We start from the raw sequence: 13,124 nt of genomic DNA on the forward strand, positions 1-13,124 counted from the left end.
TGATGATGAGTAGGGATCCTGGTCTTACGCGACTCTTGGACTCATCCATCCTCCAATCAACAGGGTGAGAAGAATTACCTGCCATCGCTGTTTATCGGTCGCAGCTCTCCTCTGTGATAAACGTGTCCTCCACCATACATTTTTCACCCCTCTCACCTGTACAGATGAGAATATAGCTGTACCTAAGTGGTTCTCAGAAAACTGGTTTTAAAATAAGCCTCAGATTTACACACTTCACTCTCTCTCTCACATATTTACTCATGAGTCATCACATCATTGTACTTCAGAGATGTGGCCGACTGGGCCACTAAGGTCTCAATTGTTTCCTTCCTTCCTTCCTTTCTCTTCTGGGAGAGCCAAAGAATAGTGTCAGGAAACAGAAGAGGCACTCAAGGAATTCCTTTGTTAATGCTGCTAACTGAGCACCACTTCGCTCTTACTGCATCTGTGAAACTGCTATTTATCTTCTGACGCACTCCCACAAAATGGCTAAAAATAATTCAAGATATTCAGGCTTTCTTTTATTGAAAAATATAGGTTATTTTGGATAATACAGAAAAAAGAAGCTGTAAATATACAGTAAAGAAGACAACAGTAAGGTATTATTAACAACAGTTTGCAGAAAGCACAGGCAAATTCTCATTTGTACAAAATTAACATTTGAAGTCACCTGAATGCATCATGTAGTGTGTAAGGGATAAATATCCAGTTACGCAAATTAATTATTTTTCTGATTATATCTTACAACAATATTTATTTTCACTCCTTCAACCTGCAAGCTGAAACTCGAATCTGAACTCGTACTCAGCAGTGATTACCTACAGTGGAAGAAGAAAGAAGACATACTTGACAGGTTCTCCCAAAAGTGAGCTCTACATACTGAAATTGTTTTTGGCTAGAAAATTATAATTTGGCACATCTGTCAGTTTCAGTTAAGGCAGTGAAATCAATCAGCGCAAGTAAGCCTTCAATACTTCTGGCCATGGCTTTTTAATGATGCAAGAGACATAGTTGAGCTGCAATGACTGTGCAACTTGCACTTTTCTTAATGCTCTTACAGCTATTGCTGGCCAGTTTTTCGCTCTTATCCACTCTTCAAACAGATACAAAAGAAACGTGGCAGAGATTTTTTTTCAAAGAAAAGACAACAACATGTATAAAACACGCATACTAGTAGTGTCTGGTTTAACTGTGCCTGCTGGTGCATTTGATTTGAAATCATACACACCCTAAAACTCTACACATACTGTATGTAGTGGTGGAAAAACTGTTTAAGGCAGCCTATTGACTATTGAGTATCAACATCTTTTGCACAGTTCAGTTGCACCACTGCAGTTGCTCGGATGTACAAAAAGAAAACAAGGAAGGAAGTGGTTTTCAAACTCTTTTCAGTTTCAACTTGAAATGACAGATAAGAAGCAGGAAGATGCCCAATTTGTGTTAGTTAATAGAAATCCTATGAGGAAAAAAAGGAACCTGTTCACCGGAAAAGAGATAAAGAGACAACTAACACAATGTTCAATGTGCCACGCACTCTTCACACTTTTGGTTTCCTGTAGTAACACTATGCTTTATGTTAATCCAGCTCAATGCATCTCCATTAGCTTTACAACCCAGGCTCTCTCTAATTTACGCAGCCTAAGCCTGTGTGGCACACAGTGAATTGAAAACAGAGAAGAATTTTTTGGTTTGGACCCTGTGGTCCAGCTTTACAGCAGGAAATGGCAGCGTCACCAGGACCCTGAGTTACATAAGAGAGAATAACGGAGGAAAAAAAATCTGATAGATCTATGGCACTGCTAAAATGCTTTCAGATGAAAGAGGCTTAATGTAGGGCCTCAAACCCCAATGACAAACACAGCTCCCTTTATTGTGACAAGATACCCACCACTGATCCTGTTGTGACAGAGGCCTTCTGTTCGGCTCAGGCCTCATGATGTCCCACAGCCAGAGACAGAAAGCACAGCGAAAACAGAGGCAAACCAAATGAAAAAAGCACATGTGACACGTCAAGTGAGAGAAGAGAGAGAGAGGGTGAACTGAGTTTTAGTTGTGGAAAGTGTTTTTCCTACAAAAGTTCCTTTCTAACCAATACTCCCTGCTTACTTCTGGAATGTTCCATATTCAAAAAGTGTCAGCCCTTCCATGTCAGTTCCCTCAGTGTTCAAAACGGAGAGACAGATTCATAGACAAACAGAAGGGTAAGGCTCCCTGACAGATGGAGTTTGGGCTTGTCCTAACGGAGTAGTCACACTTTCTTTGTAGCCCTATAAAGTGAGAGCCCTCCATCTTCTTCAGTCTCATCCCCACAGTATACCAACTGCAGTGTCCTTCTCCTGTTCAAGTGCAAATCCACACTGTCAGAGGATTTGTCAGTTCCACATCAACCATTTTCCCTGCTTTTTTTTTTCTTTTTTCCCCTTTTTCATACGACTTTGGACTCTCATACACGGATCTCATCATCTTCATCCTCCAAGAAAGAGGAGAAGTTGCTCTCCTCTTCTGGCGGGGCACTGAATGTGGCACTGTCTGTATCTCCTGTATAGGTCTGGCTGTTGGGTTTCTCATCCAGAGCAGCAGAACCAGAGCTGGACATGGAGCAGCTGTCTAGATGCTGCAAGTGTCTGGGCCGTATCTCTGGAGTGTATTCTGGAGTGTAAGGCCCTCCGTCCTCAGGCCTCAGATCAATAGAGCTGGTTGGATCCTCAGAGGCCTGCATCTGCAGATCTTCAGCTTCTTCGTCTGCCTCCATTTGCTCTTCTCCATTCTCATCTTTCCCCCTCTCCACGCTGTCCTCTTCCTCACCGTGGGCGCTGAGAGGCGGTGAAGCACGGCCTTCGCTGCTTTTTCCCTCCTCGTAGCCAAGATCATCCTCCTCCTTCTCCATCACACCCAGGATGTCACCCAGCATGGAGGGTCCCAGGTCAACGTGGAAGGACATAACCGACTCGGCGTGCTTCATTCCACCTCCGTAATGATGGGAGCTCTCTGGCAGCTCTGTCAGCTCGCCAAAGCTTCGTTCTTCCAGCTCTAAAAAGTGAGTGGCTGCAGCTGCGCCTCTCCCGTCCAACTCCCCGTGCTGCTTTAACGGACTTGAAGACAAACTCTTTGCCACCATGCTCTCCCCTCGGTCGTCATCATTGAGAAAGGGCAGAGACATGGCATTCTTCACATAGCTGGGTGACCCTCCAGGGAGCACCAAAGAGCTATCGCTCTGCTGATCCACTCTGGTCACAGACTGCGAGCGCTTGCTGCTCCTGAAGGTGCGTGACAAAAGGCCGGGTCGTGGAGAGCGCGGGAAGGACGTATTCTCAGGTGGAGGCTCCCCTGAGCGTGTGCTGAGAAAGGAGGTGTCTCCAAAAGCATCACCGCTCCGGCCGACGTGCATAGTGTGGCGAAAGTCGCCCAGAGGAGCACTGATCATCTCCCTGGTCAGATCCATGCGTGAGCGACGCTTGGTCTGGGAGGACGACGACACTAGCTGTTTTAAGATCGGCATGGTGGTTGATTAGGTGTTTTGTTTTGTGCAAAGAGGTAGTCGGGATACAAAAAAAAGGTACCCAAATGTTGACGGGAATCTTGTTAGAGGCCTTGAAATGAATAATGACGCTCCTTAATTCCAGTCAGTCTGGGAACCTGAAAAATTGAAAGAAAATACAATAAATTAGACAGAACCCATTCAGAATTGGGCACTTTCACTTTACTTAAAATCCATTATTTAAACCAAAAAGACAGTCAACACTGTATGCAGAGTCAAAACACTTCAAATCATTCCCACTAAGACACATTTAGAGTCAATTACAGCTGAATGTTATTAAGAAAATCTATAGTCTATGTAAGACACAGCTTTCATATTATATTGTAAAGCATTTTCACATTTGGTTGTTTAAGCCCATAAAATAAATGAAACCATTTCTAAGAATTTCAAATGTTCCACTAATTGCAAAAGCTGAAGCTATCAATTATGCAACTCTATAATGATAAGCAGCACTCCTCCAACATCTCTGAGAGATGACCTCTAAAATGCACTGGGAGGAAAAAAGAGATGGGGAACACCACAGGATTTTACATTTGAAACGGCATTATAACTAAGCAAAACACCAACCACAGACCGACATGAAGCAGAAAGGGATAGTTGAGGGCTGGGATTTTCTGGTGAGAAACTTTTGACTGCACAGCATACACTGTATGGCCAAAACCTTATCTTCTAGTAGCGGAAAGTCACTTATACAAGCATCAAAGAACAATAGCACTCATCAGCTGACTATATGGACACCTTATTTTGACAAATGTATGAGGCACTGTTATCACAGGAATGAGAAATGACAGAAAACATTCCCTATCCATCGTCTTCTTCGACAATGCTGTTTAAGCCCCTAGAGGTTTGTGAGTGACAGCTGATAGAAAATGTGTTTCTACATTATTGAAAGCGCAGACAGAGGAAACCTCACCGCAGGCTGCCAGCCAGACACTGCTGCCCCTGGAGGACAGAGGCAGGGCGTCTCATTAACTATCCATCCCCACATATAAAACACAACTTGAAAAGAACACTGCCACGGTGGTCTGCAAAATTAAACGTGAGCAATTTTCTGCAGACATGCATCAAAAACACATGCACGTCTGAGTGGTGGGTGGATAATCTCTATGGTTACATGTAAGCAGGCCAGGAGAAAACGCTTACCTTGCCGTGCACCTCTCTGACTTGCACATATGTGCCTCTTTCTTTGTTTACTCTCAGAGGAAGATCATCAAACTGGTCAGCACGTTAACCATGACTTTAGATTTCTTACAGGCAAGCTTTCAAAAGAGTCAGAGTTGTCTGTGGTAGAAATGCCTTGGGGAGAGTTCAGTTGTTCAATGTGACAGGCTTTTTAATGCACTGACCTCGTTCTTCTATCTCCACCCCCCCGTCTTCGCCAGCTGAGCCTCAACTCCTCTTCCTGTTAATACCCTCACCTGCTTTGGTTTCCATAGAAACACCCTCCTGCAAGCAAGCAAGCAACCGTGTTTCCTGTCAGAGGCTGCAGAAGGCTTCAGACTTTATAGAAGCATGCAACACATAAGCTTCTGTGTCAACCAGAGAATAAACTCTTTTAATCTGACATCTGTTGTGTTTTCACTCATTCGCTCCGTCTGTGCTTTTGTTTATTATTTGTAAAATTGAAACTAATAAAAATACAGAAAAGTACCAGTGCTGTAGACTAGAAAAGAGAGCTACCTATACGAAGAAAAGCATATGTGGAAGTTTTCAGTCTTTTTGTCTGAGACTGGAACACGATATGAAAACTTTCCATGAACTCAAAATGCTTTCACCAAGGCACACAAACAAGGTCACCTATTTTGCAGAAACGTGTTTATTATTGAAGCCGCCAGTTCTGATTTGTTTTGGGGAAATAATGATGGGGAAATATTTCACACCCAGCCAAAAAAACAACAGTTTTTTTTTTTTTTTTTTTTTTGTCTCCGACGAGTTGCTCCTGGGTGGCATAAACAAGGAAAAACAACTAGTGGTGAAAAAGCCCACCTCCCTCTCTATCTCACCCCTCAGGCCAGGATCAAGACGGAAAGCTCAATGCTGCCAACTGCATGGACATGGATGCAAAACTTTGTCACAGACCACCAGAGTGTTCTTCATAAGCTGGATCTACAACAGATCCAAGAAGCTCAACAGCAGCAGAGTTCCACATTTACATCCAAACTGATTCACAGTCCTGTACAGCTTTATTTATAGTGTCGTCATTCCACGCGGAAGTCTACGCATGTATGTGTGGGTGGACATGTGAATGAAAAAAAAAACAGAAAAGGGCCTGAGAAGACAGCAGTTTAGCGTGGGAACCAGCGGGTCACAGCAGGGAGGGGGATTGACTTTATAAACAGACATTCACAGCACTCGTGGTCTGACTGAAACAGGGCCCACTGGAGACACAGAACACGGTGCAGGAACAGACAGGAAAAGCCAATGAAGCATGTCTGTATCATTTCACTCTGACAGTGATGCGTCTCAAAAACTAACATAAGCCGCGCTGACCTGCAGACTTTGAGCCCTCTGAGTGATATGTAAAGATTATGAGGTTGACTGACCTGCCTTGATGTGGACGTGGTGTTTCTCAACCGCTGAGTAAAAAGCAGCAGAGCGTGCATGCATGCACCCCATGATAAACATAAGCACACTAGGAATGTTTCAAAACAGTTGCCAGTTCTCCAATCTTTTCACATCTATTGGTGTAAATGATATTTCAGACAGATTCCTTAGATGCATTTAAGCCCCAAGAAGGTAAAGTTAGCTGTGTTTGTATATCACACATTGGAATTTTCAATAAAAATACTTGAGTCAATAAAGATTTCAATATCTGTCTAAATACCCCATGGCTATAGTCACTACTTTGCGGGAAAAAATGGTCAATTCCCTCGGATCCTTTGAGGCAAAAGCACAGAAATAATTTAGGAAGTAAATGGTAATGGGTTGTTTTACTTCTACTGAACGGGTGAAAAGGGGCTCACTAAATCAAACAGTCACTCCAGTATTGCTGCAGTCATTACTTAACACTACAGACAGATGTTACATTAGAGGAAGTGTACAAACAGTGGCTGCAAGCTTAAGTCATGAGTCAAAAATCACTCGTAAATTTAGCATGCATCTATTAAGTTTTTATAGCTCAGCAACACACAAAAAAGCATCGTCAAAGGACTCACTGGGATTTAATATGCATGACAGAAACTCCACATCAACATCAGAGAGAAATATTGACTTCCTGGATAATTTGTGTTTAGGACCAACATAACTTTTCACTTCTTGTCAATACTCTCACACTAGGCCACTCAATACTAATACACAAGAGACCACTCACAGACCCAAACACACAATCAAAAATGACTTATGGCCCATTTCCAGGATTGAGTATTGATGCACCTTCTTTGTGCTTAATTCGTCCGGTGTGTATTTTACTGTCTGGGAGTAGGAGGGCTGCTGCAGTGATGGTGCAGGCTCTCTGTCTGCATCATTTGAAGTCACTGACCTGAATGGACAAGCGAATGACCTGAGGGTGAAATGACATGAGGGGGTAGGAGGCCACATGCACCTAAAACCTGTGTGAAAAACAGGGAGAAAACTGCTCTGCCCTGATCATACCATTTGCAAGCATCCCATTTGTGAGCAAATTTATTCCCACATGTTTAAGTGCAACACCGGCAAGAGTTGTTTGGTAAAGGTTGAGCCAGCACAGACTCTGCCACACATGCTCCAGTAATTAAGAAGACAAATGGCCTCTTCTAATAGATAGGTATCTGCCATGCAACTCAGTTAGCGGGCCTGAATGTCTCATTTAGGAAGGAGCAGCCAAAGGACAAACAGTGGAAATCACATTATGTCTCAATCAGACAAAAAGGCAACAGCAGACATCAAGCAGATGATGCCCTCAGAGATAAGTAGAGCAATGAGAAAACATGCTGCTCTAATGAGAATTTACAAATAAAAGCCCTCCTACTTACAAGAAAGCCAAATTTAGCCGTAGCTTAAATGGTCCATTTGGGACATTCTGAGAGATATGCCGTTTGCTTGTGGTGTTCAGAGTATGGTGTTGACCTAGATGGTATCTTGAGTGCCCTCCTGCACAACCACCCGTTACCTCAAGCCATTCTCCACCGTGCAGCTCTGATACAGCAAATCTGGTCTAAAGAGCAAAATAAATCTAAAATCTGTTACTGTGGAATGCTGAATATGAGGAAACGACCGCAACAGACTTTGCACTTACTAACCAGCCAAGCTCATAATGAACTTGGTTGGTCAATTTTTTACCCCAGCAACTCTTTCTAAAGCTAAAATGATTCATGATAACAGAAATGTAACATTTTGTTTGAGTTTTTTGAAAAAAGAAACGCTTGTGTCTATTCACCTACTGTGAGAATACGCCGCTTTTATCTGATTTTAAATGAGACAATTCCGCATTTGCAACTGATGATCCCACAAAACAAGACCACATCATGTGCTTTTGGCAAACTGGAGACACTTTAAGGACAAAACTACAAACTGATTCTTTGGGAAAATAACAGGCATAAATCACCCGTGAAAATAATTGACATCTGATCAAATCAGGAAATGATGTACAATGAAATAAGTAGTTCCCAGAAAAAGGCAATTTATTCTTTCATTTTATATCATTGATCATAAAGCAATAACCAAAACAACTCAATACTAATACAATTCCTCCAAAAATCATGCCTCTGAGTACTGGGGGGAGAGGGGAAAAAAGTCTTTGTGTGTATTTTTCAAATACAGACAGCAAAAAAAATGACTAAATCAGTACTTTTTTCCCCCTGTGCTGACTTATACGTGACAAGTTGGTGTGAGGCAGACTGTTATGCTAATGTCACACCTTACCCAGCAGGGCACTCTGCTGGGTAAGGATCAAAGAACAACAGCTTTTTAGAGCTACCCTGCTAATAAAAGTGCCTGTAGGTTTTCCAATTGGTATTCATGTTGGCGAGTACTAAATCTGCAGTCATCCTTAGATCAGTGAGTGGAATATTTGAAGTAAGCAGCTCTGACTGGAAAAAACACAAACCCACCAGAACTCAGCAGTGTTTAAAAATAGCATTCACTGTTGTGGTAAATGATCACTGAACTCAGCAGACCCTTAATTCCACATAATCAGTATGGAACCTTGCTCCGAACTCAAAACTTGATAGTGTGAAAGTGAAAGTTAGCATTAAAGTGGTTGTTCTGACCAGAGCAGCCAGCTAGAAGAAGGAAAACTGAAAGACAGAAGAGGAAGACCAGGGCGGAAGGCAACAGAATGGCTTTCAAAAAGAGCCTCGACAGCCAATGAAAGGTTTCCTGGCAGAAAACAGGCCTGCAGCAAGTCAGCTCGACATACACCAGCTGACCTCTGCTACCCAAGAGGAGATGACTTGTCTCTTTTACATTTACAGCCAACACAGCCTCCAGACATGACACTCCATCTCTTTCTGTCTGTGCTGCGCTGTGATGAAACTGACAGCTTTTATTACAAACACAAACAGCGGACGGCAGACAACATGTTTTCTGCTTCAACGCACTCAAAAACGAAAAAGCATTCTGCGGCTTAAACAAGATTGGTAAACATCACTTTCATGGATATTCGATGCCGTTGTAGACGCTAACAATGTTATCCACCCCTGCTCTGCGTTCATCTCTGATCTGAATAAAAGTTACAATCGTGCTACTGAAATTGCAGCCAGCATGGCTCAACATCAACGTCATCTGTGTACCAGGCAGGCCATTGAAATACAAAGGGAGAGTAGCGGGCGGAGGGGTTGCATAAATTGGCACCACTCTGCAATTGAGAGTGCCTCAACAGACTCAGAGCAATGAACAGAAAGCAGGTTCACACTGGTAATATAAACAAGAGACCATGCCAGAAACAACCACTTAACATTAGTTGGAGTGTTTGTGGGTGATGAGAAATGGCTAAAATGTTTCCAGGTTTTGCATTCTGACGCAGTTGAACCTGCAAGGTCAACAACCCCCCTCAGGTCATTTAGAACACTCTGCACAAAAACATCCAAACGACAGAAGTGCAAGAATATGAGTAATTACCACTGAGATAAATGACCAATAACCTCGAAATTCACTTCACAAAAACTAATTAGCTGCACATGAAATGTTTTGCAGAGGGACATGTTAGGAGGGACACCCACAGGAAGGGCAGGGAGAAAATGAGGCAGTAAACCCTCCCATCTCTCCGGAAATCTTCTCAGCCTGCCCTTCCTGCCCACTCGTAATGTAAACAAGGCTTTGCCCCATCATGCTGTATTACAGATGGGTTATCCAAACAAACACAGCCCATATCTCCAGCAATGCTCGGCTTTAATAACCTACAGGGCCATGGGCCAGTGCCGACGCTGTGTGTTCAACAGCAGCTCCAAATGTAATATGTATCAACGCATGAATCGCCGCAGGTTCAGCGACTTTAATTATTTTAGAGGATGAGCACAAGCGGATTGTCTCTACAGCAGGTAGCTGAGTCACAACAGCTGATGACAGCTCTGGCCTCAGGCCCAGGCGTCTGTGTCGTGGGTGTCTAAAGCGCAGCAGAGGAAGAGAGACGCTGCATTTTGAAACACTCAAGAGGAAACCTGTGTTCTTTGATGGAAAGAATGCAGGAAAATTATGGGATTCCGAGAGTGTTGCTTGAAAGCGTGAGAGTGTGATAATTACAGGGTCAGAGCAGCAGGAAAGAAAAATAAAAAGGCATAAAAAGGCTGGTGGGAAGCCAGACAAGCAGCTATCAAAGAATGGGGGGTTATTTTTTTGCCTTTTTTCCGAAAATACAGGAAAGCAATTTGTGTGGAGCAAATTGTGCTCCTAAGTAAATGTATGCGAATTGTGCATTTGTTCAGAGTATATTATGCAAAAATTGAAAAATACAAATCCAACGTAATAAGTGAAAATGTTTCTGATGAAATAAAGTTGTACACTAAAAGAAGTTGTGTGTAATTACAGATTTTAAGCCCCTGTCATTTTCTGGTGCTGCATTTCTGTGAATTCTCTGCAATATTTGCATTTAGGAAACAGGATAGTGAAGAATAAACATTTCCTCTGGCTTACCAACCCCAGAGCTCAGGGTCACAAAGCAGCATGTTGGATAAGACCAGAAAACAATGCAGCCAAACAAAAGACACAGGAACAAACACAGCATTCACATACTGACAAATGAGAGGCTCGAAGAATTTGATGTTGGGAAAACAAAGTTATAAAAAAAGGTGGCATCGAGCTAATGAGCTGTCACATGGACAGAAAGAGAGAAATTCCCACTGCACTGTGATTTGTGTGCATCATTTGCAGACCATTCATTGGTAGAAACTAAAAGCGACAACAAAAACCCTCAAACTACACATCTCTTCAAAACACTTGCCATAGGCTATATCTGCTCTCTATAATAATAATCCAGAAATTCTCTATCAGCGTCCTCAGAGGCATTCCAGCAAAAATAAATAACAGTTTACACTGGTATTTCCTGGAATGTGAAGGGGACGGACGGGACACACACATTGCCTCAAATGAGCACACAAACTGCAGACATGTTCAAACATAGGTGCAGGACTGTACACTCAGTGGCCACAAATAACACACTTTCACTCCAGCACCACCACAGTAGCATTTTTGAAACACTGATTATCTCCAAAGTAAAAGTAAAGAGCACAAATTTGTTCACTTTTGCAAACAAAATTACGAGCAGGTTGTGTTTCCCGGGACATAAGCCAGCAAAAGCTTGTCCACGCTGTGCCGTGCCCAGCAGCGGAGTGCGCTTGGCACAGTGTCCAAACACCTCCAGGAGGAAGGATAACTTTCACCTTCAGGCACTAAACGCGTCTCCTGCGGGCAAATTAGATGCTTTATGAAAAAGAAGACGACGGTGGAGAAACCTGTGCAGCCTGGTTAAAAATGTGTCGCCTGTTCTCAGAGACGTTTCAGAGGCACTTCTAGGGGAGGAAAGTAAACAAGCTAAGCCTCTGACACATAAATCTCAGCTATGAGGCTTGCTCATTTGCAGTGTCATCGGCATGAATCCATCATAACGTCTGGGCAGGAAAAAACCTTGTTTGGGATAAGACAGGTCAAATGTCACATTCTACAACCAGCGAGAACAAAGGAAGGCCACTCAATTTGCCTCACAAGCAGAGATCTCTGGTAACATTAACTCCTCAAACAATTGTTGTGAGTTGTTATCAGCGTGGCAGTGATGGAGTGACGGCCTGCAGACATGAGGCCCATCATCTTGTAAATGCCAGTCAATGAGCTCATCACACGCCGCCCCTGCCAAGCCAGCTGAACAGGACTGCCAAGTCGACAGACTCTGGGATGTGTGGGTGATGAACTGGACAAACAGAACACGTGTGCGCTCCATGTGGGGGCAGAAAGTGTGTAATGTGGGATCTTTTTTCTCTAAAAAAAAATAACAAAACAAAGCACCCAGAGCACCAAACAGATGTGTGCAAATTCAAGTTCCTCTTACATCTAAAGATGCGCTTCAATCGCTTTGGAATAAGTATGCACAAGTTTCCCATGATATTAGTATTAATGTGCTGCAGAAACAGGAAGTCATTGAACGCACCTTTGGCCTAAATTTGTCTATTTTGTAGCTGATCTGCTCTCACATGAGGCCTATAGAAGTTTTCTTTTCTTTTCTTTTTTTTATTTTTTAGAGAAGCTATGAATCAAACATAAAACCCCAAAGTGCATCAGTTTTAGCTTCCAAACATCCCCAGGGAAGGTAATTATAGGAATTAATTCTGATTTTTTTCTCAACTGCTGATGGTTAAATAGCTTCATTCTCGCGATAACCACTCTCACCACAAAGATATTCTTGGAAAAAAACGAGAAAATATAACAAAAACTCCCTATTTATGATCGCTTGATTGACTTGTGTCTACAAATGACTGCTGACTGCTTCGATCATGGTGTGATAAAGCGCTGATTCTGGGTGGGTCAATAGCAGGAGAACAATACTAGCTGACCAGAAGCGTCTGCAGCCTGGCGCACCGTGCGCTCAGCTGGACCACTGGATAAAGCCAGAGAATAAAAAAAAAAACACACATCTGAGCTACACACACATGTGAAAGAACACATTTTTAGCCAGTGGAGTTTAAATGCAAACACAAATATTAAAAGCACACACGCTTACCGAACATCCCATTCATAAAAGCCGGGTGCTGCTTCACTTTAAGGCCCCCAGCAGGTCGACAATGGGGGTGCATTCATCAAACAAAAAGAGATGCAAGACGCTCAGATGAGCTATTTCTGCTCCAAAAATACAAAACAACAAAAACCGCTTTTGCACCAGCTGTTTCTTGTCATACAAAAAGAAAAACTGCACAGTTACTTTCACTGCATCCTCACAAGCGGTGCTTCTGCTCTGGAGCGCAATAACTCACTACAATACCTCCTGCCGTCGTGTGTCTGAACACGCCCTCTTCCATGGCTCCTTAAAGACACAGGATGACAGCGTGGGGCCACTCACACTGCCTACATTTAATTTCTTTTCACTAGAAGAGGCGGAGACTGCACAGCCATGTACAGTACACTGATAACAGAATAAAACACCAGGAGAAAAACTTATTAACTTTAGTTCCATTTCAGGATGTTT

At 42.9% G+C, this 13,124-nt stretch overlaps 1 protein-coding gene across 2 annotated transcripts; it reads right to left on the reverse strand.

The window, feature by feature from the left end:
- Window positions 1–499: 499 nt before the first annotated feature.
- On the reverse strand, window positions 500–12,932 carry LOC111564672 (cdc42 effector protein 4-like). Of its 2 annotated transcripts, none has more exons than XM_023264391.3 (2): window positions 12,663–12,932; window positions 500–3,636 (listed from the first exon to the last, which is right to left on the reverse strand). In XM_023264391.3, the coding sequence occupies exon 2, from the start codon at window positions 3,497–3,499 to the stop codon at window positions 2,444–2,446; it is 1,056 nt and encodes a 351-aa protein (XP_023120159.1). In that variant the 5' UTR covers window positions 3,500–3,636; window positions 12,663–12,932; the 3' UTR covers window positions 500–2,443. The 2 variants fall into 2 exon arrangements, with proteins under 2 accessions (XP_023120159.1, XP_023120160.1); XM_023264392.3 differs by lacking the exon at window positions 12,663–12,932 and adding an exon at window positions 4,682–4,889.
- Window positions 12,933–13,124: the final 192 nt, after the last annotated feature.

This window comes from Amphiprion ocellaris, chromosome 19 (genome assembly GCF_022539595.1).
Source record: "Amphiprion ocellaris isolate individual 3 ecotype Okinawa chromosome 19, ASM2253959v1, whole genome shotgun sequence".
In the NCBI taxonomy this organism is placed as follows: domain Eukaryota; kingdom Metazoa; phylum Chordata; class Actinopteri; family Pomacentridae; genus Amphiprion; species Amphiprion ocellaris.